Source organism: Salmo trutta, chromosome 9, assembly GCF_901001165.1.
Source record: "Salmo trutta chromosome 9, fSalTru1.1, whole genome shotgun sequence".
NCBI classification, from domain to species: domain Eukaryota; kingdom Metazoa; phylum Chordata; class Actinopteri; order Salmoniformes; family Salmonidae; genus Salmo; species Salmo trutta.
The window spans coordinates 37985481-38012993 of NC_042965.1; the positions used below are offsets into that span (position 1 = coordinate 37985481).

At 43.7% G+C, this 27513-nt stretch overlaps 1 protein-coding gene across 1 annotated transcript in view; it reads right to left on the reverse strand.

The window, feature by feature from the left end:
- LOC115200508 (serine/threonine-protein kinase TAO3-like) overlaps nt 1-27513 on the reverse strand; it is a 141169-nt gene that overhangs the window by 50510 nt on the left and 63146 nt on the right. The window contains 8 exon segments of the mRNA XM_029763631.1: nt 3012-3105; nt 5577-5668; nt 6910-7023; nt 7847-7943; nt 9808-9853; nt 10493-10594; nt 11320-11391; nt 17972-18204. Coding sequence (XP_029619491.1) covers nt 3012-3105; nt 5577-5668; nt 6910-7023; nt 7847-7943; nt 9808-9853; nt 10493-10594; nt 11320-11391; nt 17972-18103 — 749 coding nt within the window. The 5' untranslated portion in view covers nt 18104-18204.

Below are 27513 nucleotides of genomic sequence, written 5' to 3' on the forward strand. Positions count from 1 at the left end.
AAATGCAACATTATTATAATGCATCTCTATGGTAGGATCATAACCCTGCTTCACACACTCTTCAGTACAAGGATAGGGCTTTCTTTTAATGCTAATTTGTCAAAGTGTGCATAATCTTTGCATTATGAATAGAAAATCAAACTCATTTCTTGGAGTGAGCGCTACTTGTGAATCTGCTTGCTTTAGGTTTCATAACTGCCACATTGACTCCTACACTGGAGAACAATGAGTAGCACTGTTCAGTAAGGAACATGGACGATGAAAAAACACTTACACCTTCAGGAAAATCCCCTTGTAAAGAGTGACGTATGCTGCCACTTGTTTCAGCTGTAGTATAAGGAACTGTATTTGTTGAAAGGAATGTATTCCTAGAGCCATGTAAGTCCTATATCTATCTTGGGTCAAGTAGAAACTCCCACCTTTATGGTGCGATACTACTGTATAGTGGGTGTAGTGCCATGTCATTGTAAATGTTGACATGTAGAGTAATATTGGACTGGATCTTCCTTCTTTGGCAGTCATTACACCATCAGAGGGGGGGGGATTGTGATTGTTGCCTGTCTTTCTGCCTCCCTCTTCCTTCTTTCATTCCATCCTTCTGTCTCTCTCCTTGCCTCGCTCCCTCCATACCATCTGTCTGTCTCTCTCCCTCTCTCCCTGCCTTGCTACCTCCATACCATCTGTCTGTCTCTCTCCCTCTCTACCTGCCTTGCTACCTCCATACCATCTGTCTGTCTCTCTCCCTCTCTACCTGCCTTGCTACCTCCATACCATCTGTCTGTCTCTCTCCCTCTCTACCTGCCTTGCTACCTCCATACCATCGGTCTGTCTCCCTCTACCTGCCTTGCTCCCTCCATACCATCTGTCTGTCTCTCTCCCTGCCTTGCTACCTCCATACTGTCTGTCTGTCTCTCTCCATCCCACTCTCCCTGCCTCGCTCTCTCCAAACCCATCTGTCTGTCTCTCTCCCTGCCTTGCTACCTCCATACCATCTGTCTGTCTCTCTCCCTCTCTACCTGCCTTGCTACCTCCATACCATCTGTCTGTCTCTCTCCCTCTCTACCTGCCTTGCAACCTCCATACCATCGGTCTGTCTCCCTCTACCTGCCTTGCTCCCTCCATACCATCTGTCTGTCTCTCTCCCTGCCTTGCTACCTCCAAACCCATCTGTCTGTCTCTCTCCATCCCACTCTCCCTGCCTCGCTCTCTCCAAACCCATCTGTCTGTCTCTCTCCCTGCCTTGCTACCTCCATACCATCTGTCTGTCTCTCTCCCTCTCTACCTGCCTTGCTACCTCCATACCATCTGTCTGTCTCTCTCCATCCCTCTCTCCCTGCCTCACTCTCTCCAAACCCATCTGTCTGTCTCTCTCCATCCCTCTCTCCCTGCCTCACTTCCTCCATAACCATCCATTTGTCTGTCTGTCTCTCTCCATCATCCCTCTCTCCCCCCCTCCATACCCATTTGTCTGTCTGTCTGTCTCCCTCCATTCCTCTCTCCCTCTGTCTCTCTCCATCATCCCTCTCTCCCCCCTCCCTCCCTCCATACCCATTTGTCTGTCTGTCTGTCTGTCTGTCTGTCTCCCTCCATCCCCCTCTCCGTCCTACCTAGTGTGGTTTGGTGAATGGTAGATTACAGAAGAAGTCTGTGTACTTGAGCCTGATTCTTTAAATAGGCCTCAGCTAGGCCCCTCAGGTAATTACATAACATACACTATATATACAGAAGTATGTGTACACCCCTTCAAATGAGTGGATTCGGCTATTTCATCCACACCCGTTGTATAAAATAAATCACACAGCCATGCAATCTCCATGGACACACATTGGCAGTGGAATGGCCTTACTGAAGATCAGTGACTTTCAACGTGGCACCGTCATTGGATGCCACCTTTCCAAATTTCTGCCCTGCTAGAGCTGCCCCGGTCAACTGTAAGTGTCGCAATTGTGAAGTGGAAACGTCTAGGAGCAACAACGACTCAGATGCGAAGTGGTAGGCCACACAAGCTCACAGAACGGGACCACATAGTGCTGAAGCGCGTAGGGCATAAAATAAATGTCTGTCCTTGCAACACTCACTACCAAGTCCCAAACTGTCTCTGGAAGCAACGTCAGCACAATAACTGCTCGTTGGGAGTTTCATGAAATGGGTTTCCATGGCCGAGCAGCCACACACAAGCCTAAGACCACCATGCACAATCCCAAGTGTTGGTTGTAGTGGTGTAAAGCTCGCCACCATTGGATTATGGAGCAGTGGAAATGCGTTTTCTGGAGTTATAAATCACACTTCACCATTTGGCAGTCCGACGGATGAATCTGGGTTTGGCGGATGCCAGGAGAATGCTACCTGCCCGAATGCATAATGCCAACTGTAAAGTTTGGTGGAGGAGGAATAATGGTCTGGGGATGTTTTTCATGGTGTATGGGCTAGGACCCTTAGTTCCAGTGAAGGGATTTCTTAATGCTACAGCATACAATGACATTCTAGACGATTCTATGCTTCCAACTTTGTGGCAACAGTTTGGAGAAGGCCCTTTCCTATTTCAGCATGACAATGCCCCCGTTCACAAAGCGAGATCCATACAGAAAAGGTTTGTTGAGATCGGTGTGGAAGAACTTTACTGGCCCGCACAGAGCCCTGACCTCAATCCCATCGAACACCTTCGGGATGAATTGGAATGCCGACTGCGAGTCAGGCATAATCACCCAACATCAGTGCCCGACCTCACTAATGCTCTTGTGGCTGAATGGAAGCAAGTCCCAGCAGCAACGTTCCAACATCTAGTGGAAAGCCTTCCCAAAAGAGTGGAGGCTGTTATAGCAGCAAAGGGTGGACCAACTCCATATTAATGCCCATGATTTTGGAATGAGATGTTCGACGAGCAGGTGTCCACATACTTTTGGTCATGTAGTGTACTTTGACTGGGAATTCCAGGGCTGCGAGTGGTTGGGTGTGTGTTTGTGTGTGTGTGTGTGGTCACACAGCTCAGTGGAGGGATGGTGATGACTTACCACTCGTTGGACTGCAGCGTGGGAGAGTCATTCTGGGCAATGTGATATAAGGCACTCATAGCGTTCATGTTGAACAGCGGAGGTTTCCGTTCCGCTATGGAGGGGGAGAGAGAGTTAGGAGGGAGTTCATATCTGGTTGACCAATAGGAAAGATAAGAGATACTATTGACCTAGTAATTTCCATAATCTGTCTGTTTGTATATAAGTGAGTGAGTGAGTGAGTGAGTGAGTGAGTGAGTGAGTGAGTGAATTTTCACATGCAGTCTCTGAAATAGATAAAGGTCCACACTAAATCACATGAAAAACAGGATTGAGCAACAATGTGAAGGAGTGTCATTCCTCTCGCCAGATGGTGTAGCTACAGTTGAAGTCGGAAGTTTACATACACTTATGTTGGAGTCATTAAAACTAGTTTTTCAACCACTCCACAAGTTTCTTGTTAACAAACTATAGCTTTGGCATTTCGGTTAGGACATCTACTTTGTGCATGACACGTACATTTTACAACAATTGTTTACAAACAGATTATTTCACTTATAACTCACTGTATCTCAATTCCAGTGGGTCAGAAGTTTACATACACTAAGTTGACTGTGCCTTTAAACAGCTTGGAAAATTCCAGAAAATGATGTCATGGCTTTAGAAGCTTCTGATAGGCTAATTGACATAATTTGAGTCAATTGGAGGTGTACCTGTGGATGTATTTCAAGGCCTACCTACAAACTCAGTGCCTCTTTGCTTGACATCATGGGAAAATCAAAAGAAATCAGCCAAGACCTCAGAACGATAAATTGTAAACCTCCACAAGTCTGGTTCATCCTTGGGAGCAATTTCCAAACACTTGAAGGTACCACGTTCATCTGTACAAACAATAGTACGCAAGTATAAACACCATGGAACCACGCAGCCATCATACCGCTCAGGAAGGAGATGCGTTCTGTCTCCTAGAGATGAACGTACTTGGTGCGAAAAGTGCAAATCAATCCCAGAACAACAGCAAAGGACCTTGTGAAGATACTGGAGGAAACAGGTACAAAAGTATCTATATCCATAATAAAATTAGTCCTATATCGACATAAGCTGAAAGGCCGATCAACAAGGAAGAAGCCACTACTCCAAAACCGCAATAAAAAAAAACAGACCACGGTTTGCAGCTGCACATGGGGACAAAGATCGTACTTTTTGGAGAAATGTCCTCTGGTCTGATGAAACAAAAATAGAACTGTTTGGCCATAATGACCATCATTATGTTTGGAGGAAAAAGGGGGAAGCTTGCAAGACGAAGAACACCATCCCAACCGTGAAGCACAGGGGTGGCAGCATCATCATATTGTGTGGGGTGCTTTGCTGCAGGAGGGACTGGTACACTTCACAAAATAGACGGCATCATGAAGCAGGAAAATTATGCGGATATATTGAACATCTCAAGACATCAGTCAGGAAGTTAAAGCTTGGTCGCAAATGGGTCTTCCAAATGGACAATGACCTCAAGCATACTTCCAAAGTTGTGGAAAAATGGCTTAAGGACAACAAAGTCAAGGTACTGGAGTGGCCATCACAAAGCCCTGACTCAATCCTATGGAACATTTGTGGGCAGAACTGAAAAAGCATGTGCGAGCAAGGAGGCCTACAAACCTGACTCAGTTACACCAGCTCTGTCAGGAGGAATGGGCCAAAATTCACCCAGCTTATTGTGGGAAGCTTGTGGAAGACTACCCAAAATGTTGGACCCAAGTTAAACAATTTAAAGGCAATGCTACCAAATACTAATTGAGTGGATGTAAACTTCTGACCCACTAGGAATGTGACGAAAGAAATAAAAGCTGAAATAAATCATTCTCTCTACTATTATTCTGACATTTCACATTCTTAAAATAAAGTGGTGATCCTAACTGACCTAAGACAGGGATTTTTACTAGGATTAAATGTCAGGAATTGTGAGAAACTGAGTTTAAATGTATTTGGCTAAGGTGTATGTAAACTTCCGACTTCAACTGTATGTCTATTTGTTTGACATTCTGAGGCAGGCCAAAACAGTAGGTTATCCTAACAAGTAATGATGCCTCCTGAGATGTCCAAAATAATTTCTACACTAGAAGCTGAGAGGGTGAGTTGCAGGCTTTCTTCTCTACAGGGAGTCAAAGAGGAGTAACTACCCACCAATGCTCTGACTAAGAGCGTCTGCTAAACGACTAAAATGTAAATGTAATTAATAAAGTAACGCAGTTTTATGCAGGTGAGTCCGAGTAAAACAGAAGTACGCTAACTCACCCAGTTCTATGCTGGTGATTCCCAGTAAAACAGAAGTACGCTAACTCACCCAGTTCTATGCTGGTGATTCCCAGTAAAACAGAAGTACGCTAAATCACCCAGTTCTATGCTGGTGAGTCCCAGTAAAACAGAAGTACGCTAACTCACCCAGTTCTATGCAGGTGATTCCCAGTAAAACAGAAGTACGCTAACTCACCCAGTTCTATGCTGGTGATTCCCAGTAAAACAGAAGTACGCTAACTCACCCAGTTCTATGCTGGTGATTCCCAGTAAAACAAAAGTACGCTAACTCACCCAGTTCTATGCAGGTGATTCCAAGGGACCAGATGTCTATCTTCCCTTCGTACTGACCCTCATCCATGGCTAGGATCACTTCCGGGGCCATCCTGGTACACACAGACGGACGTGCACAGGTGTTAGTGGTGGTACTGACCAGTAAGGTGTTAGTGTTGTGTTAGGTACTGACCAGTCAGTTGTTGGTGGCGGTAGTGGTACTGACCAGTCAGTTGTTGGTGGCGGTAGTGGTACTGACCAGTCAGTTGTTGGTGGCGGTAGTGGTACTGACCAGTCAGTTGTTGGTGGCGGTAGTGGTACTGACCAGTCAGTTGTTGGTGGCGGTAGTGGTACTGACCAGTCAGTTGTTGGTGGCGGTAGTGGTACTGACCAGTCAGTTGTTGGTGGCGGTAGTGGTACTGACCAGTCAGTTGTTGGTGGCGGTAGTGGTACTGACCAGTCAGTTGTTGGTGGCGGTAGTGGTACTGACCAGTCAGTTGTTGGTGGCGGTAGTGGTACTGACCAGTAAGTTGTTGGTGGCGGTAGTGGTACTGACCAGTAAGTTGGTGGTGGCGGCGGTGGTACTGACCAGTAAGTTGGTGGTGGCGGCGGTGGTACTGACCAGTAAGTTGTTGGTGGTGGCGGTGGTACTGACCAGTAAGTTGTTGGTGGTGGCGGTGGTACTGACCAGTCAGGTGTTAGTGGTGGTGGTGGTGGTACTGACCAGTCAGGTGTTAGTGGTGGTGGTGGTGGTACTGACCAGTCAGGTGTTAGTGGTGGTGGTGGTACTGCCCAGTCAGGTGTTAGTGGTGGTGGTGGTACTGCCCAGTCAGGTGTTAGTGGTGGTGGTGGTACTGCCCAGTCAGGTGTTAGTGGTGGTGGTGGTACTGCCCAGTCAGGTGTTAGTGGTGGTGGTGGTACTGCCCAGTCAGGTGTTAGTGGTGGTGGTGGTACTGACCAGTCGGGTGTTAGTGGTGGTGGTGGTACTGCCCAGTCGGGTGTTAGTGGTGTGGTGGTGGTACTGACCAGTCGGGTGTTAGTGGTGGTGGTGGTACTGACCAGTCAGGTGTTAGTGGTGGTGGTGGTACTGACCAGTAAGGTGTTAGTGGTGGTACTGACCAGTAAGGTGTTAGTAATGTGGTGGTGGTGGTACTGACCAGTAAGGTGTTAGTGGTGGTGGTGGTACTGACCAGTAAGGTGTTAGTGGTGGTGGTGGTACTGACCAGTAAGGTGTTAGTGGTGGTGATGGTACTGACCAGTAAGGTGTTAGTGGTGGTGGTGGTACGGACCAGTAAGGTGTTAGTGGTGTGGTGGTACTGACCAGTCAGGTGTTAGTGGTGGTGGTGGTACTGACCAGTAAGGTGTTCCTACGAAGGAGTTGGCAGGAGAAGCTATAGAGGCAGAGCCGAAGTCTGCCAGTTTGACCAGGCCTGGCTCTGTTAGCAGGATGTTTCCAGCTTTTACATCTCTAGAGAGAGAGAGAGAGAGAGAGGGAAGGGACAACAGACAGCATGGTCAGGGTGGTGGGATATTGTTAGGACGTATTATGAAGCCTTTATAAAGGTTTTATGAATGCACAAATAAAGACAGACATTGTAGTGTTACAATATGTTTGTTGTATACTTCTCTTTCTTTGTTATTTAATTATCTATGATATATCCAAAAAGCACATGACAGGAGCTCAACTCCAGGAAGAATGTGGTTGAAACGTTGTGAATAACAACTCCAGCTTATTAATAAAGACACTTCCTTGAGCACAGAAAAAAGTGAGATGACACTTTTTAAGTCTACTTTTGAGGCATAAAACCTTACGATACATTTATGAAATTCTGTGGGGAATACTTTTTATTTAATACGTTTTTTTCCCTCAACTTTGAACATAGGCCTACATTTTAATCAGCGACATAACGACCTGTAGTAAAACAACGCTTGTCAGAGAATTTAGGGCTTGGGAATTACTACTGTAATAGTGGATGCCCATCCTATTTGTGTATAATAAAAGAGTAATACGTGTCTTTATGGGAGCATAGTAAAATAATACGGGCTTCAGCACGTAATAACATTCTCCATTAGTGACGTTCAAGAGGGCTTGTTGGAATGCACATTGAACTGAGATAAGGATTGCCAGATATAACGGCTCTGATACAGTTATCTCTGATGACATCATCATTACCTAGCTGTGACAACAGAGACACCACTTATCGTCTCAGCATCAGTTCAAACTTTTAAAATCTGTTGTCGAGGAACATTTTAATGTGGAAACAGACAGGTAGACCCGACCGACCACTCACCTGTGAATCATATTACGGGAATGTAGGTAAGCCAGTCCCTGCAAGGCACCATGGGTTATGGCAGCAATTTCAATCTCTTGGAGCGGTTTCTTATGAACTAGAGAGGTTAGAAAAATAAACCAAAAGAGGAAAACTGTAAGAGCTATCTAGAGACACAGGGTACAGTCATCTGCCCTTCCTGATTTACACACGACCACAAACAACCCCAACAGCATCTGGCTATTGGGTAAAGGGTTGGGATATTAGGGTTAGAAAACACATTCAGGGCTCTGGTAGAACTACAGCCTGGTCCCAGATCTGTTTGCGCCATCTTGCTCACTTAATGACTATAGAGAGGTGTTAAGAAAACGCAAACCGATCTGGGACCAGGCTAGTAGAGCAAAGCCTTGCCAAGGAGTCAAATGGCAAAGTGGAACTACAATGGAGAATTTTCAACAGCACTTCACACACACACACACCATCATGGCTGTTTAAAAAGGTATCCATGACAGCCAGGATGGGACAAACACAAGTGCTATATATATATATATATATATATATATATATATATATATATATATATATATATATATATATATATATATATATATATATATATATATATATATAAACTCAGAAGAAAAAAAAAGTCCTCTCACTGTTAACTGCGTTTATTTTAAGCAAACTTAACATGTGTAAATATTTGTATGAACAGAACAAGATTCAACAACTGAGACATAAACTGAACAAGTTCCACAGACATGTAACTAACAGAAATGGAATAATGTGTCCCTGAACAAAGGGGGGTCAAAATCAAAAGTAACAGTCAGTATCTGGTGTGGCCACCAGCGGCATTAAGTACTGCAGTGCATCTCCTCCTCATGGACGCACCAGATTTGCCAGTTCTTGCTGTGAGATGTTACCCCACTCTTCCACCAAGTTCCCAGACATTTCTTAGGGGAATGGCCTTAGCCCTCACCCTCCGATCCAACAGGTCCCAGATGAGCTCAATGGGATTGAGATCCGGGCTCTTCGCTGGCCATGGCAGAACACTGACATTCCTGTCTTGCAGGAAATCACGCACAGAACGAGCAGTATGGCTGGTGGCATCGTCATGCTGGAGGGTCATGTCAGGATGAGCCTGCAGGAAGGGTACCACATGAGGGAGGAGAATGTCTTCCCTGTAACGCACAGCGTTGAGATTGCCTGCAAGACACACCGCCCCAGACCATGATGGACCCTCCACCTCCAAATCGATCCCGCTCCACAGTACAGGCCTCTGGACTCAGGATTCGCGATAAACGCGAATCCGACCATCACCCCTGGTGAGAGAAAACCGCGACTCGTCAGTGAAGAGCACTTTTTGCCAGTCCTGTCTGGTCCAGCGACGGTGGGTTTGTGCCCATAGACGACATTGTTGCCGGTGATGTCTGGTGAGGACCTGCCTTACAACAGGCCTACAAGTCCTCAGTCCAGCCTCTCTCAGCCTATTGCGGACAGTCTGAGCACTGATGGAGGGATTGTGTGTTCCTGGTGTAACTCGGGCAGTACCATCTGTAAGCTGTTAGTGTCTTAACAACCGTTCCACAGGTGCATGTTCATTAATTGTTTATGGTTCATTGAACAAGTATGGGAAACAGTATTTAAACCCTTTACAATGAAGATCTGTGAAGTTATTTGGATTTTTACGAATTATCTTTGAAAGACAGGGTCCTGAAAAAGGGACATTTATTTTTTTGCTGAGTTACACACCCACACACACACGGGGCAAGGTCAAGAATGTTGGGAGACTGAACAGGAACATTCATAGTGGAATATTGCGAGGAGAGTTTAGAGAAAAGGCTCATCGCTAACCATGAATGTTGAATCATTAATAGATTCATTGAGCACATGCTCCGAAAGCATCCAGCCATTTTCGTTGTGTTTGGATTTTGTAGTCAAAAATGTTCTTTGGATGAACTGTGTGTGTGTGCACTACTCACCCTCTAGTAAATCTGATGCGGATCCTAGGCAGTACTCCATCACCAGCTGGAGGAGACAGAGAGAGAAAGGTTAGAGGTCAGAAGTTTATAACAAAAAAATGAGAGTGCACAGAGACAATGTGTGAAAGAGAGGTGGAGAGAAAGAGAGAGAGAGCCTGCCCACAAAATGAGGTGGAAACTGAGCTGCACTTCCTAACCTCCTGCCAAATGTATGACCATATTAGAGACACATATTTCCCTCAGATTACACAGACTCAGAAAGAATTTGAAAACAAATCAAATTTTGATAAACTCCCATATCTACTGGGTGAAATACCAGAGTGTACAATCACAGCAGCAAAGATTTGTGACCTGTTGCCACAAGAAGAGGGCAACCGGTGAAGAACAAACACTGTTGTAAATACAACCCATATGTATGTTTATTCATTTCCCCTGTTGTACTTAAACAATTTGCACATCATTACAACACTACATAGATATATGACATTTGTAATGCCTTTATTCTTTTGGAACTTTGTGAGTGTAATGTTTACTGTTCATTTTTATTGTTTATTTCACTTTTGTTTATTATCTATTTCATTTGCTTTGGCAATGTTAACATATGTTTCCCATGGCAATAAAGCCCTTAGAATTGAATAGAAATTGAGAGCAAAACATTGATGCAGCTTTGCCACAGTCCACTGACCCAGGCAGTGTTATCCTTCAAGTAGCAGCCTTTATACTCAATGGTGTTTGGGTGGCGCAGCTGCTCCAAAAACTTGACCTCCTTGATGATGTCCTGCCATTTCTGAGGAGAAAAGGAAGAAAGAAAGAAAGAAAGAAAGACAGAGACAGAGAGAGACAGAGAGAGACAGAGAGAGACAGAGAGAGACAGAGAGAGACAGAGAGAGACAGAGAGAGACAGAGAGAGACAGAGAGAGACAGAGAGAGACAGAGACAGAGAGACAGAGAGACAGAGAGACAGAGAGACAGAGAGACAGAGAGACAGAGAGAGAGAGAGAGAGAGAGAGGCAGAGAGAGAGAGTTTATGGATAGGTCCGTTACAATTACACAAGAGGGGAGTTTGAACCTAAGACTTGACCCCAACATAAATCTCAACACAAGGCCTTGTGGATCACAGGGAATGTTGAACCTCTGTTACAGTGCCTGAGATGTGACCGTTCAAAAGGCCAGGTTGTGAGTTCAAAGATAGTGAGTTGTGACCATCATAATGTCCATAGGGAAGGACCTCAGACTGAGTGAGTGTTGTCCATGGAAAGTTGAACCTCTGTTTCAAGGACTGAGGTGTGACTGATAAAGCAGACAGTGGGAATGAGTTCCAAGTAAGTTAGTGCCGTTTCAAGGCCTGAGGCATGACCATTCTAGTTTGAGTTCAAAGTGAGATGTGACCATCTGTGGTCAGAGTGACTTCTGAGTGAGTGAGAGCTGGCCAGGGAATGCTTAACCTTAGATGTGACTGTTATAGTGGACACACTATAATGACTTTAATGTGTGTTGGAGTTGTCCTCTCACCTCGGTGGTCTGTTTGCCATTGTAGGACATCTTCTTGATGGCCACCACCTCTTTGGAGTAGGAGTTTCTGGCCTGTAGGAGAGAGAGAGACAGGGGAGGGTGAGTGAGAACGAGACAGAGAGACAGCAGAGGGTGTGAGTGAGAACGAGAGAGAGATAGACAGAGAGAGAAAGATAGAGAGCGCAAGACAGAGAGAGAGAGAGACAGAGAGAGAGACAGAGAGAGAGCGAGAGAGACAAAGAGAGAGAGATGAGAAGGTGGATGTGAGAACAGGCATCTCTATATAAATACAGGATATGGGCCCATCTTTTATAGAGCCGTCATCAGTATTAAGACCCACTAGGAAAGATCATCATTTGTTAACCAGATTGAGCTGCAGTTCACATTTAGTAAATTACTAGTAGTAAGTGAATAGTCCTTGCCAGAGTCAATTCATTTGTAAACCCAAGAGGAGCACTTGATATTCAATTCAATAAGTATCTGAAACGTAGACAGCTGGCTAGCATCCAGTTGGAGTCTAAAAGCCGGTACAAATGGGTCAAATTATAGTGATACATCTTTATACAGTTACAAGCCACTTTATTATGTACACCACCCCATTAACAAAAATGGTTTGCTCCTACAGACAGTCACATGACCATGGCTTGCTATATAAAGCATGTAGACAGGCATTCAGTAACTGTTTGACAGAAAGTTAAAATGGGCAAAATTAGTGAACTAAGTGAATATTGTGCGTGGTATGATGTGTCATGACGTTGGCCTGTGGGTGAGGTTTATGACCCCCCCCCAATAAATACCTTTCTCCCTTTCCTCTCTCTTGACTCTACAGAAGAACTCTTGAAAAGCCTGTTAAACATACATATAGAGTCTGGGAACATCAAAAGGTGGGGGGAAAGGAACCATATTTCGGTAATCCAACCAGTTGAAAATATGCGTTGGTACTTAATGAATATTATGTCAGATCAGTTGGCGTCTGAGACATTATGACTGATGACAGGATGACAAACTGTATCTTGGAAAGTCTACACATTATAGTTATCAGATTCACATGGAATTGTTGTGCAATTTAAATGTTTACATATGAAACTATTTGTGAAAAGATTAAATGTAATTTTAGCTTCCAAATGAAAGATTTGGGTTTTCATAAGGTTAAAGCTCTGCTCACTCAGTGGCCCCGCCCATGTGAAGAGACATTGGTTATAAACTATGAAACACGCCCTTCTCTCCCTTCCTATATAAAGCCCTTGACGAAAATGTAACTTTGTGTTTGGAGGACAAGAGGACGACGGTCTCCACGTTGAAAGGGCTCAGATAATAACCTAACAAAATTAGCATTGAATTTCAATGTGAAGATGACGATCAACATGCCGAAAGGATGAATTTCGACTATACCAGCCAGAATATAGCAAGAGCTAAAGGTATGGCAACTTGGTTTGGACTTGAACTCTTATTCACTCCAGAAGTGATACCACCTAGCCGTTGAGTTAGCAGCGGCCGCTGTAAACGTGGGCTAGGAAAGGACGGACGACGTATGCAGTCTACCAGAACAATGACGATACTACAACGTATCCAGTTTACCACCAGATACACTCTTCAAAGGACAAGGAAGATCTCTGTTGGGCAACACGGCTTTCCATCTTACAACCAACCTATTGAAGTGCAGCTCAGAGTAAATATTTATTCATAACAAATCAAATGTATTTATATAGCCCTTCTTCCATCAGCTGATATCTCAAAGTGCTGTACAGAAACCCAGCCTAAAACCCCAAACAGCAAGTAATGCAGGTGTAGAAGCACGGTGGCTAGGAAAAACTCCCTAGAAAGGCCAAAACCTAGGAAGAAACCTAGAGAGGAACCAGGCTATGAGGGGTGGCCATTGCATTTTCCTTTTCCAAATGGGCGGTTATTTAGAATGCATAAGATTCTGTATTTACGGTAGCATAGCTTCTCCCTTTGTTCTTCAGTCCTCCCACGCTTTCATTCAAGCCCAACCCCCTCTCTTTGTGTAACCAGCCGTCATACAGGTTCCGTCCCCCAGGGACGTTGTCTTGCTGGACATAATTAGTAATCAATGTATGATTCATTCTGTGTGATTATTTAGGTATTTAGTAAATAAATAATTAAACCAAAGTTTGTATTGCTGATTCAACTTGTTAGCCAGGGTTCGTGAAGATAACCAAGAATTCACAACTTTCAGATGAGACTAAACAAGGTGACGATTAAATATTGACTGCTACTGACGTAAAAGATTACCAGGTCTTTAAGGGTTTATTCGGAAGATAACAGCTCTAACATTCTTTCGTGGTGCCCCAACTTTCTAGTTAATTATTTACCTGATTAGCTTAATCAGACAATATTAATTACAGAGAAATGATTTTATAGAATAGCATGTCATATCACTTAATCTGGCATAGCCAAAGACACGACAGATGGTTGGTGCCAGACACGCCGGTGCCAGACACGCCGGTGCCAATAGCCTCCTGTGCTTTTCACACAGTATCTAGGATCTACTGAGAATGGAGCGACAAACAAAAAACATCCAGTCAGTGGCAGTCCTGTGGGCCAAAACAGCTGCTTGATGGAGGTTGAAGGAGAATGGTAAGAATCATGCAAGCAAACAGCCACAAACAGGCAAATAACAGCACAGTACAACGGTGGTGTGCAAAACGGCTTCTCGGAAACACTTCCTCGTCGGTCCTTGTCACAGATGGGCTATTGCACCGGACAACCACACCGGGTTTTATTCATATCAGCTAAAAACAAGAAGAAGCAGCTCCCAGTGGGCACATGATCACCAACACTGGACAATTGAAAAGTGTAAAAACATTGTCTGGTGCTTGATGCGTCATGCTGATGGCAGAGTCAGGATTTGGCATATGCAGCATGAGTCCATGGCCCCATCCTGCCTGGTGTCAACAATACATGCTGGTTTCGGTGGTGTAATGGTGTGGGGAGTGTTTTCCTGGCACAAGTTAGGTCCCTGGATACCATTTGAGCAATGTTTCTATGGCCGAGAGAATTCAGGCCGTTCTGGAGGAAAAAGGGGGTACGATCAGGTACTAGATGGGTGTACCTAACAAACTGACTGATGACTCGGGGTCAAATGAGAACAAACAGGAAACAATAATCAACTGTATCTTCATTGACATCTCCACTTAAGGAGTTACTGAACAAATATGACAGATTTTAACATCACAGGAAACTCCCCGAGTTGAGATATGAGCATAGAGGAAGCAGGCTGTTCTTCAAAGAAGCTAGAAGCTAGGTACAGTACTTAACCTGCTGGTGGCCCATCAACACACAGTAAGAACATTAGTCTCTGCCCCTCAGCATGGCTGAATTTTAGAGAACATTTTAGAGGCCCCCTTCTTGGCGGTGTAGAGAAATATTTGAATTTAAGCCAAATTCCTGCAATTCTACACATTTCTCCATGGAGCTGAGAGAAATGTTTTCAGTTATAAAGGTAATTTCCTGCAACTCTACACATTTTGCCATGCAGCTGAAAGAACATGTTGCAGTTTTAAAGCCAATTTCCTATGCATCTTGCCATGGCTAATGCTGTTATTTTTCTCAAACATGAGATTAAATGACACTACCGTTCAAAAGTTTGGGGTAACTTAGAAATGTCTTAGTTTTTGAAAGAAAAGCAAATTTTTTGTCCATTAAAATAACATAAAATTGATCAGAATTACAGTGTAGACATTATTAATGTTGTAAATAAGTATTGTAGCTGGAAACGGCAGATTTTTTATGGAATATCTACTATTTAATGAAGCTGCCAGTTGAGGACTAGTGAGGCGTCTGTTTCTCAAACTAGACACTAACGTACTTGTCCTCTTGCTCAGTTGTGCTCCGGGTCCTCCCACCCCTCTTCTATTCTGGTTAGAGCCAGTTTGCGCTGTTCTGTGAAGGGAGTAGTACACAGCGTTGTACAAAATCTTCAGTTTCTTGGCAATTTCTCGCATGGAATAGCCTTCATTTCTCAGAAAAAGATTAGACTGACGAGTTTCAAAGGAAAGTTCTGTGTGTCTGGCCATTTTGAGCCTGTAATCGAACCCACAAATGCTGATGCTCCAGATACTAACAAGTCTAAAAAAGGCCAGTTTTATTGCTTCTTTAATCAGACAACAGTTTCCACCTGTGTTAACATAAATGCAAAATGTTCAATTAGCCTTTTAAAATGCTAAACTTGGATTAGCTAACACAACGTGCCATTGGAACACAGGAGTGATGGTTGCTGATAATGGGCCTCTGTACATCTATGTAGAAATTCCATTAAAAAAAAGTAATCTGCCGTTTCCAGCTACAATAGTGATTTACAACATTAACAATGTCTACACTGTATTTCTGATCAATTTGATGTTATTTTAATGGACCAAAAAATTTTGCTTTTCTTTCAAAAACAAGGACATTTCTAAGTGACCCCAAACTTTTGAACGGTAGTGTATATACTGCTACATTCATTGTTTTTGGACTTTGCAATTCTCCTTGACTGTCTAGCTCTTATTTTGGTGATTGTTAGTTCTCATAGATTATACATACAGTGCCTTCGGAAAGTATTCAGACCCTTTGACTTTGCATTTTGTTACGTTACAGCCTTATTCTTAAATGGATAAAAAAAGAAATACTCAGCAATCTACACACAATACCCCATAATATTTAAACTCCCCAAATACAGGTGTGCCAAGCTTGTAGCATCATATCCAAGAACACTCCAGACTGTAATCGCTGCCAAATGTGCTTCAACAAAGTACTGAGTAAATGGTCTGAATACTTACGTAAATGTGATATTTCCGTTTTTTATTTTTTATAAATTAGCAAAAACAGTTTTTGCTTTGTCATTATGGGGTATTCTGTGTAGATTGATGAGGATTTTTTAAAATCCATTTTAGAATAATACTAATGTAACAAAATGTGGAACAAGTCAAGGGGTCTGAATATTTTCCATATGCACTGTATGTTATATCTGTTTTAAGCCATTGAAGTTTACACTGAAAGCATTTTTTTTTTTACACTGTTTGGATTTAAGCGACCTGAAAAAACGTTTGGTGGCCAGCCCAATAATTTCAATGGCAGAAAAATCCCTGTAAAACTAGCTAAAACTCCCAATAAGCTATTCTTGTAGATCACAGACAGCTGGGTAGAGAAGTGTGTCAATGACCACAATAAAGGCACAAGGATTTCATTATAGCCAGCCATATCAACTAGACAAACTGACCACCTCATCCTCACACAGTGGGGTTTGCTGACATGGTACTTTTGCCATAGAAATTTAATTACTAGAACAGGATAAAAAAAATATTTAGACTACAGCAATTTGACTGGAACACTTAAAAAGGGTTAATCTGGGATTGGCACATGTATTTCTGGACTTTTAAATTAATGATACATAGCCATTGAGCTCTTGTTTTTCGAATCCCAGATTGCCGCTTTAAAAAAATGTCAATTTTTGTAATTCTATTTCTGTAGCCGTGTCTGGTAGATGACTGAATTCAGAAGCGCAGTAACGCCTGCCAACCCAGGTCCAGTAAAATATCCTGCACTACTATCAAAAGAACAGTGTCAAGGGGGACAATAAAAGGCACCAGGACTCTATTGCCAGCCATTACAGCCAGACTGCTAGGCTGACATTGAGTCCTGTAGCCTTATGTGAAACTGACTGGATTCTATGTAGTAGTAATGCCCTATTATCTATCTATCCATCCATCCATCCATCCATCCATCCATCCATCCATCCATCCATCCATCCATCCATCCATCCATCCATCCATCGCCAGCTGGCCTCCCCACATAACCCACAAAACAGCTGTCTTAGAAGGAAAGACTTCCGAGTATGCCTTTTCTCCACCAGCCTTGCATCTGGAGAGGCTGAGGGAGGGATGAGGGGATGGAGTAGGAGAGGGATAGGGAGGGTAGGAGAGGGATGGGGAGGAGAGGAGAGGGATGAGAGTAGTAGAGGGATGGGGAGGAGAGGGATGAGAGTAGTAGAGGGATGGGGAGGAGAGGAGAGGGATGGGGAGGAGAGGAGAGGGATGAGAGTAGTAGAGGGATGGGGAGGAGAGGGATGAGAGTAGTAGAGGGATGGGGAGGAGAGGGATGAGAGTAGTAGAGGGATGGGGAGGAGAGGAGAGGGATGGGGAGAGGTGAATGGAGGGTTGAGAAGAGAAAAGGGAGGAGAGGGGTAGAGGGAAGGGAGGAGAGAAAAGGGAGGAGAGGGGTAGAGGGAAGGGAGGAGAGAAAAGGGAGGAGAGGGAAGGGAGGAGAAGGATGGAGGGATTGGTGCTGGCAGTCTCTCTCTCTCATCAAAGGCTTTGTGTCATTAGTGACAACCAGATAATAAAACGCAGCATAGAAACTTAACGGAAATGGCAGCAGAGAGAGTTAATATCAGACAACCTTAAGAAAGTGTGTGATCTTGTCCCTGGACTCTGACATAGCCACAGACTAACATCAACCACAAAATGAATAGCGTATACTCTAGCCATGCCAGCTAGTTCTGTGTAATAGTAGAGTCAATGCTACTCTTTCAAGCGCATAACCCCTACTATTACTTTATCACTACTAGCCTCCTAACTGGAGCGGCACTAGAGCTAAGTTGATGTGCACGTCTCCCACCCAGAACCTGTATACGTCAGGATCTCAGTTCACGTACAAAGTAGACAGCCCCGAAGCTGCCATGGCCGATCTCGTGGAGGTCACAGAAGACTTCCTCTGGGTCATCTTTGAAGAAGAGGTCGGCCTGTTCGGGGTCCTTCGGCACTCCCTTCCGCGTGGACGAGGGCATGGTGGGTGGGCGGGTGCTAGACGGTACCGTGGTTACCGCGGTGTTCCACCTCACTGCAGCTCCTCCTCCTCATCCACGCGCCCCACATTCACCATAGCAACCTGGACGGAACACAAACATACACGTTTGAGAGGGAGTAAGGCCTACACACAACAAAGAGCTGACATGTAGTGTATCGGTTTGGTGTATTAATATGACCGCTTCACAACATGAATTGTCAACTAAATGGACAATAGAAGGTATCAAGAAGACATTTACCAACCAGGACCTGCAGGATAAACATGCAGAAACATACACACAGATCAAGTGTTTTGAATCGGTACAACCCCTGTCTACAAACGTATCCTACTCATCTCCATTTAACACGTGTGTGTGTTTGTCACGTGGACAGTTGGCAGGGTAGAGGAAAGGGAAGGAGATGGTCATGCTCACTGTCTGGTCCTGTTGTTCAACCATGCAGAAAAATCACTCACACACACACACACACACAGGACAGCTGCAGCCGCTCGCTGTGAGTCATTGGTGCATCACTTCCACACACAAACACACAGAGAGAGAATAGAGAGTGCCACGTGATCACACACACACACACAGGCTTGGGCGATATACCGTTTATACCGTATACCGGGGTATTTCCAAATACTGACAATATGATTTCCAATACCGTAAAAAATATTATATATAGTATTTTTTGTATTTTTTTTGTGTTGGGAATAACTTAGGCAGATGCTGCTTGAGTCCATGCTACGCTACTGCTTATAAACTAGAACTATAAGAAATCTAAGATGTGACAAATGATATCCAGTTCGCGGTTCCAGCTATGCATTAACTGGGTTGGTAACTTTCTAGCTACAGTGCCTTGCAAAAGTATTCACCCCCCTCTGCGTTTTCCATATTTTCTTGCATTACAACCTGTAATTTAAATGGAGTTTTATTTGTATTTCATGTAATAGACATGCACAAAATAGTCCAAATTGGTGAAGTGAAATGAAAAAAAATGACTTGTTTAAAAAAATACAAAGAAATTCAAAACGGAAAAGTGGTGCGTGCATATGTATTCACCCCCTTTGCTTTGAATCCCCTAAATAAGATCTGGTGCAACCAATTACCTTCAGAAGTCACATAATTAGTTAAATAAAGTCCACCTGTGTGCCATAAGTCTCACATGATCTGTCACATGGTCTACGCATTAGACACCTGTTCTGAAAGGCCCCAGAGTCTGCAACACCACTAAGCAAGGGGCACCACCAAGCAAGTGGCACTATGAAGTCCAAGGAGCTCTCCAACCAAGTCAGGGCCAAAGTTGTGGAAATGTACAGATCAGGGTTGGGTTATAAAAAAATATCCGAAACTTTGAACATCCCACGGAGCACCATTAAACCCATTATTAAAAAATGGAAAGAATACGGCACCACACCAAACCTGCCAAGAGAGGGCCGACCACCAAAACTCACAGACCAGGCAAGGAGGGCATTAATCAGAGAGGTAACAAAGAAACCAAAAATAACCCTGAAGGAGCTGCAAAGCTCAACAGCAGAGATTGGAGTATCTGTCTATAGGACCATTTAAGCCGTACACTTTACGGAAGAGTGGCCAGAAAAAAGCCATTGCTTAAAGAAAAAAATAAACAAACACGTATTGTGTTCGCCAAAAGGCATGTGGGAGACTCCCCAAACATATGGAAGAAGATACTCTGGTCAGATGAGACTAAAATTGAGCTTTTTGGCCATCAAGGAAAATGCTATGTCTGCCGCAAACCCAACACCTCTCATTGCCCCAAGAACAACATCCCCACAATGAAGCATGGTGGTGGCAGCATCATGCTGTGGGGATGTTTTTCATTGGCAGGGACTGGGAAACTGGTCAGAATTGAAGGATGACGCTAAACACAGGGAAATTCTTGAGGGGAAACCTGTTTCAGTCTTCCAGAGATTTGAGACTGGGACGGAGGTTCACCTTCCAGCAGGACAATGACCCTAAGCATACTGCTAAAGCAACACTCGAGTGGTTTAAGGGGAAACATGGAAATGTCTTGGAATGGCCTAGTGAAAGCCCAGACTTCAATCTAATTGAGAATCTGTGGTATGACTTAAAGATTGCTGTACAGTTGTGGAACCCATCCAACTTGAAGGAGCTGGAGCAGTTTTGCCTTGAAGAATGGGAAAAAATCCCAGTGGCTAGATGTGCCAAGCTTATAGAGACATACAGCTTCAGGTCTCTTGGGGTAATTGCTGCAAAAGGTGACTCTACAAAGTATTGACTGGGGGGGTGTGAATAGTTATGCACGCTCAAAGTTTTCAGTTGTCTTATTTCTTGTTTGTTTCACAATAAAAAATATTTTGCATCTTCAACATGGTAAGCATGTTGTTTAAATTAAATTATACAACCCCCCCAAAAATCTATTTTAATTCCAGGTTGTAAGGCAACAAAATAGGAAAAATGCCAAGGGGGGTGTATACTTTCGCAAGCCACTGTAAGTGGTTAGATGTCAAGATCAAGCTTTTTGGTTACAGCAGAGACATTCAATCCCCTTCTGGATCAAGATTCCCGTTGCCTAAATTGTTTAGTGCGTAGAAAAAAAGTGTACACTGAGAAAAATATATAAACGCAACATGTAAAGTGTTGTTCCCATGTTCCATGAGCTGAGATAGAAGATACCAGATTTTTTCCACATGCACAAAAAGCTTACTTGTTGTGCACAAATTTGTTTACATCCCTGTAAGCAAGCATTTCTGCTTGCCAATATAATCCATCCACCTGACAAGTGTGGCACATCAAGAAGCTGATTAAACAGAATGTAACATTACACAGGTGCACCTTGTGCTGGGGACAATAAAAGGCCACTAATATGTGCAGTTTTGTCACAACACGATGCCACAGATGTCTCAGGTTTTGAGGAAGCGTGCAATTGGCATGCTGATTGCAGGAATGTCCACCAGAGCTGTTACCAGATGATTGAAACTACCATAATCTGCCTCCAACGCTTTTTAAGAGAATTTGGCAGCATGTCCAAACGGCCTCACAACCGCAGGCAATGTGTATGGCGTTGTGTGGGTGAGCGGTTTGCTGATGTCAACATTGTGAACAGAGTGTCCCATGGTGGCAGTGGGGTTATGGTATGGGCAGGTATGAGCTACAGACAACGAACACAATTGCATTTTATCAATGGCAAATTGAATGCACAGAGATAATGTGACGAGATCCTGAGGCCCATTGTCCTGCCAACCGTCCGCCGGCCTCAGCTCATGTTTCAGCATGATAATACACGGCCCAATGTCACAAGGATCTGTACACAATTCCTAGAAGCTGAATATGACGGCAGTTCTTCCATGGCCTGCATACTCACCAGACCTCACCCATTGAGCATGTTGGGGATGTGTACGACAGCATGTTCCAGTTCCCACCAATATCCAGCAACTTTGCACAGCCATTGAAGAGGAGTGGGACAACATTCCACAGGCCACAATCAACAGCCTAATCAACTTTATGCATGAGACAAAAGGTGGTCACACCAGATACTGAATGCTTTTCTGATTCACGCCCCTACCCTTTCTTTTAAAGGTACACTACATGACCAAAAGTACGTGGACACATGCTCGTCGAACATCCGATTCCAAAATAATGAGCATTATTATGGAGTTGGTCCCCCCTTTGCTGCTATAACAGCCTCCACTCTTTTGGGAAGGTTTTCCACTAGATGTTGGAACATTGCTGCTGGGACTTCCTTCCATTCAGCCACAAGAGCATTAGTGAGGTCGGGCACTGATGTTGGGCGATTAGGCCTGACTCGCAGTCAGCATTCCAATTCATCCCAAAGGTGTTCGATGGGGTTGAGGTCAGGGCTCTGTGAAGGACTGTCAAGTTCTTCCACACCGATCGACAAAACATTTCTGTATGGACCTCGCTTTTTGCACACGGCATTGTCATGCTGAAACAGGAAAGGGCCATTGTCATGCTGAAACAGGAAAGGGCCTTCCCCAAACTGTTGCCACAAAGTTGGAAGCGCAGAATCATCTAGAATGTCATTGTATGCTGTAGCGTTAAGAGGCCTAGCCCGAACCATGAAGAATAGCCCCTGACCATTATTCCTCCTCCACCAAATCTGACAGTTGGCAGTATGCATTGGTGCAGGTAGCATTCTCCTGGTATCCGTCAAATCCAGGTGAAGCGTGATTCATCACTACAGAAAATTTGTTTACACTGCTCCAGAGTCCAACGGCGGCGTTTCCATACCCATTTCATGAAGCTCCTGACGAACAGTTTGTGTGCTAACGTTGCTTCCAGAGGCAGTTTGGAACTCGGTAGTGAGTTCGAGGACAGACGATTGATGCACCCTTCAGCACTCGGTGGTCCTGTTCTGTGATGTTGTGTGGCCTACCACCTCGCAGCTGAGCTGTTGTTGCTCCTAGACATTTCCACTTCACAATAAAAGTACTTACAGTTGACCGGGGCAGCGCTAGCAGGGCAGGAATTTGATATACTGACTTGTAGGAAAGGTGGCATCCTATGACGGTGCCACGCTGAAAGTCACTGAGCTCTTCAGTAAGGCCATTCTACTGCCAGTGTTTGTCTATTGAGTTTGCATGTCTGTGTGTTCTATTTTATACACCCGTCAGCAACGGGTGTGGCTGAAATAGCTGAATACACTAATTTGAAGGGGTGTACACATACTTTTGTATATATAGTGTATCTGTGATCAACAGATGCATATCTGTATTCCCAGTCATGTGAAATCCATAGATTAGGACTTAATTAATTCATTTCTAATTGCCTGATTTCCTTATATGAACTCAGTCAAATCCTTGAAATTGTCACGTTTATATTTTTGTTCAGTATACATAGCACCCCTTTTGTGCACTTCCGGTAATACCATATACCTCGGTATGGTACAGAAACATTATGACAGTATGAACATCTGCATACCGCTCAACCCTACACACACAGCGAGTGTACCCAGGAAGAAACAGTCACAGACAACAATCATCATCATCATTCTCATGAGCTTCATTTTAGAGGTACTCATTGTTTTCAGATACAATGTCATATCAAACCATCTACTACATAGGACAACTCTTTGTTCAAAAAGGCATGGTCATATTTGTTCCTTTTTCACATGAAAGGCATGGAATGACCCGGATTATGTAGAACCTTTGGAACAATGGTGTGTTTTGTGTGTTCCGTTTGGTAAATGCAGACTTGGCTTCCTGCCTGACTTCTTATCTAGCTCTACAATGACATAGACAGTTGATTATGTTCTCATGCTAACTAACTGTAGTGTGGTTAATGAGGTATTTCTCCTGAGCAGCAGCAGGCCCTCTCTGAGCTGGTTACTACACCTCGGACAACGCTGACTATTTGATAGGAAATGGTGTGAATAACCTATAAATAATGGATGACAGCCTGGTTACAGGGGTTCTAATGTGTAAGCTACAATACTGTACATTGTGTTGTACTCTTGGTATTCCGTCATTATGTTTAACTAAAGTTCAGTTCTCACACACATTATCATTGCTACGTAATACCCGTGTTAACATGGGTTGAAACATTTAAAAAAACATGAATTGGTTCCACCATTGATGTTAGTAATGGGTGAACTACTGCCAATTTATCACAGTTCAGGGTCAAGATTTATCACAGTTCAGGGTCAAGATTTATCACAGTTCAGGGTCAAGATTAATAATAGTTCAGGGTCAAGATTTATCACAGTTCAGGGTCAAGATTAATAATAGTTCAGGGTCAAGATTAATCACAGTTCAGGGTCAAGATTAATCACAGTTCAGGGTCAAGATTAATAATAGTTCAGGGTCAAGATTAATCACAGTTCAGGGTCAAGATTAATCACAGTTCAGGGTCAAGATTAATCACAGCTCAGGGTCAAGATTAATCACAGCTCAGGGTCAAGATTAATAATAGTTCAAGGTCAAGATTAATAATAGTTCAGGTTCAAGATTTCTCCATGTGTTCTGGATGCAATAGATGCCATGTCTCTGGCTGGACTGGGGAGAATTATAGACACAGAACAATAAATACACTCGTAAGCTATAGATAAACTACAAGCCTTCATTGACCCTTCTGACATATGCCAACAGGGAAAACACAGTGTGTGTGTGTGTGTGTGTGTGTGTGTGTGTGTGTGTGTGTGTGTGTGTGTGTAAGCCATGTTTTGTTGCCATTTACTCCAAATACATATAAAGCATTTCAAGGGTGTGTGTGTGTGTGTGTGTGTGTGTGTGTCTCCCTCTTCATTGCATCATCCCCGTCTGTCTCCACTCTCCTCCTGTTGAGCTCCCCCCCCCACACTCAATCTGGATACACAGCTTCCACCAGATAAAAGAACAGAGAGAGAGAGAGAGGGGAGAAGAGAGGTGAGTGAGAGAGATGAGAAAGAGAACAGAGAAAAGAGAAGGAACAGAGGAATGAAGAGAATAGAGAGAGGTCATCAGAGCTTTAACACACGTGGTGATAGAAGGATAGAGGGTCAGAGATAGATAGATAGAAGGATAGTGTCAGAGATAGATAGATAAATAGAAGGATAGAGTGTCAGAGATAGATAGATAAATAGAAGGATAGAGTGTCAGAGATAGATAGATAGAAGGATAGAGTGTCAGAGATAGATAGATAGAAGGATAGAGTGTCAGAGATAGATAGATAGAAGGATAGAGTGTCAGAGATAGATAGATAGGATAGTGTCAGAGATAGATAGAAGGATAGTGTCAGAGATAGATAGATAGATAGGATAGTGTCAGAGATAGATAGATAGATAGGATAGTGTCAGAGATAGATAGATAGATAGGATAGTGTCAGAGATAGATAGAAGGATAGAGTGTCAGATATAGATAGAAGGATAGAGTGTCAGAGATAGATAGAAGGATAGAGTGTCAGAGATAGATAGAAGGATAGAGTGTCAGAGATAGATAGAAGGATAGAGTGTCAGAGATAGATAGATAGAAGGATAGAGTGTCAGAGATAGATAGAAGGATAGAGGGTCAGAGATGGATAGAGTGTCAGAGATAGATAGATAGAAAGAAGGATAGAGTGTCAGAGATAGATAGATAGAAAGAAGGATAGAGTGTCAGAGATAGATAGATAGAAAGAAGGATAGAGTGTCAGAGATAGATAGATAGAAGGATAGAGTGTCAGAGATAGATAGATAGACAGATAGAGGGTCAGAGATGGATAGAGGGTCAGAGATGGATAGAGGGTCAGAGATGGATAGAAGGATAGAGGGTCAGAGATAGATAGATAGAAGGATAGAGGGTCAGAGACAGATAGGATAGAAGGTTGGAGATAGAAGGATAGAGGAGAGGGTCGGAGATAAAATAGAGCAAATGAAGAGGTCACATGGCCTCTCTAGGGCCCCTTTGCTTCCATCCCTCTTCCCTCTCTTCTTGCTCCCCCCCCCCCCCCCAGGAATGTGTGATGTGATGCAACTAGGCAACAACAGGTTGAAACTGTGCTGTTGATCCTCACTACCCGCTTACACCATGTGTGTGTGCACGCGCATATTGAAATAATTGCAGATCTATCTATGAATGACACTGTGCTGAGGGATGTGATTAGGGACGCGGCTTAGACAGATTAGGGAGTTAGTGTGTGGGTGTGTGTGTGTAAATCGAAGCATGTGTGCTCACGTGTGTGTGTGTGTGCACTCGCACTAGTGAGCACACATACATGCATGTGTCCGTGCGAATGAGTGGGTGCATGTGTGAGTGCTTGTGGGGATGTGTGTGTGTAGATGTGTGTGTGTGTGTAGATGTGTGTGTAGATGTGTGTGTGTGTGTGTGTGTGTGTGTGTATGTATGTATATATACACATATATATACACATACATACATGCATGTGTCCGTGCGAATGAGTGGGTGCATGTGTGAGTGCTTGTGGGGATGTGTGTGTGTGTGGGGATGTGTGTATGTGTATGTGTATATATATACACATCTATCTATCTATCTATCTATCTCTCACACACACACACACACACACACATACATATATATATATATAGAGTGATAGAGAGGGGGTAGTAAAGTAGAGTGATGAGGACCTAGCATTTGCGCGAAGGCACACACACGTCCTCACCTTTGCAATTGCACACAAACATACACTCCCGTTAAGAATATTGGTAAACAGACATGCCCTCACATATCCTCTTACACAAATACACACATTTCACCCACCAATACGGTGGTTTCTCACGCTGTGGGCTCCCCGAGGCCACTGCACTGCCATTACTAATTCATCTTCAAACGTGTTGCTATGAAAGAAGACCATCAGGCTGCTGAATATTACATTCTACAGCTCTGCTCTGATACACACACGCGCGCAAACGTCTTCACGGGACCAAAAAGTCCGAAATGGACCTGGGGCTTTCCCACCCGGACCTGATATGAATACATTTTTTTAAACGGAGACCCGTTCCATATAGACCTGGTCGGATCCAGACCGATCCCAGTGAGGGAAGCAGCAGAAAAGTACTTTTTTTTAAGCGACTTTACTAACCGAAGCTGATAAAGAGCGAGATAAGAGAGAGAGGCAGAGAGGCAGAGAGGCAGAGAGGCAGAGAGGCAGAGAGGCAGAGAGGTGGCGGGGGAGGGGCAGTACTGGAAGAGAGAGACACGGAGAGCAGGGAAGAGGGAGAGAGAGACCGCAACCAACCAACAAGCCAACTCTCGCTAGTAGACCAAGAGATGCTATAGCTAGGTTATTTATCACCCATTATAATAGATGCTATAGCTAGGTTATTTATCACCCACTATGATCTATGACAGATGCTATAGCTAGGTTATTTATCGTCCACTATGATAGATGCTATAGCTAGGTTATTTATCGTCCACTATGACAGATGCTATAGCTAGGTTATTTATCGTCCACTATGATAGATGCTATAGCTAGGTTATTTATCGTCCACTATGATAGATGCTATAGCTAGGTTATTTATCGTCCACTATGATAGATGCTATAGCTAGGTTATTTATCATCCACTATGACAGATGCTATAGCTAGGTTATTTATCATCCACTATGATAGATGCTATAGCTAGGTTATTTATCGTCCACTATGATAGATGCTATAGCTAGGTTATTTATCGTCCACTATTTGGATGCATGAAGACCTCTAACACGCAGCACAGGGGTCAATGAACCCCTGACCATCTGAGTCAGCCCAGCATGAGAGCCACCCATTAGTGCCCTCTGCCCGCACTACAAAGACTCGATGCACGCAAGTACACACACACACACACACGTCAGACTGAAACATCAGGAGAGCTCTATTCCACTGAGCGCCACCTGGTACAGTGAGATAGATTGGGTGTACAGTGCATTCAGAAAGTACTCACACCTCTTGACTTTTTCCACATTTAGTTGTGTTACAAAGTGGGATTAAAATGAATTTAATTCTACTTTTTTTGTCAA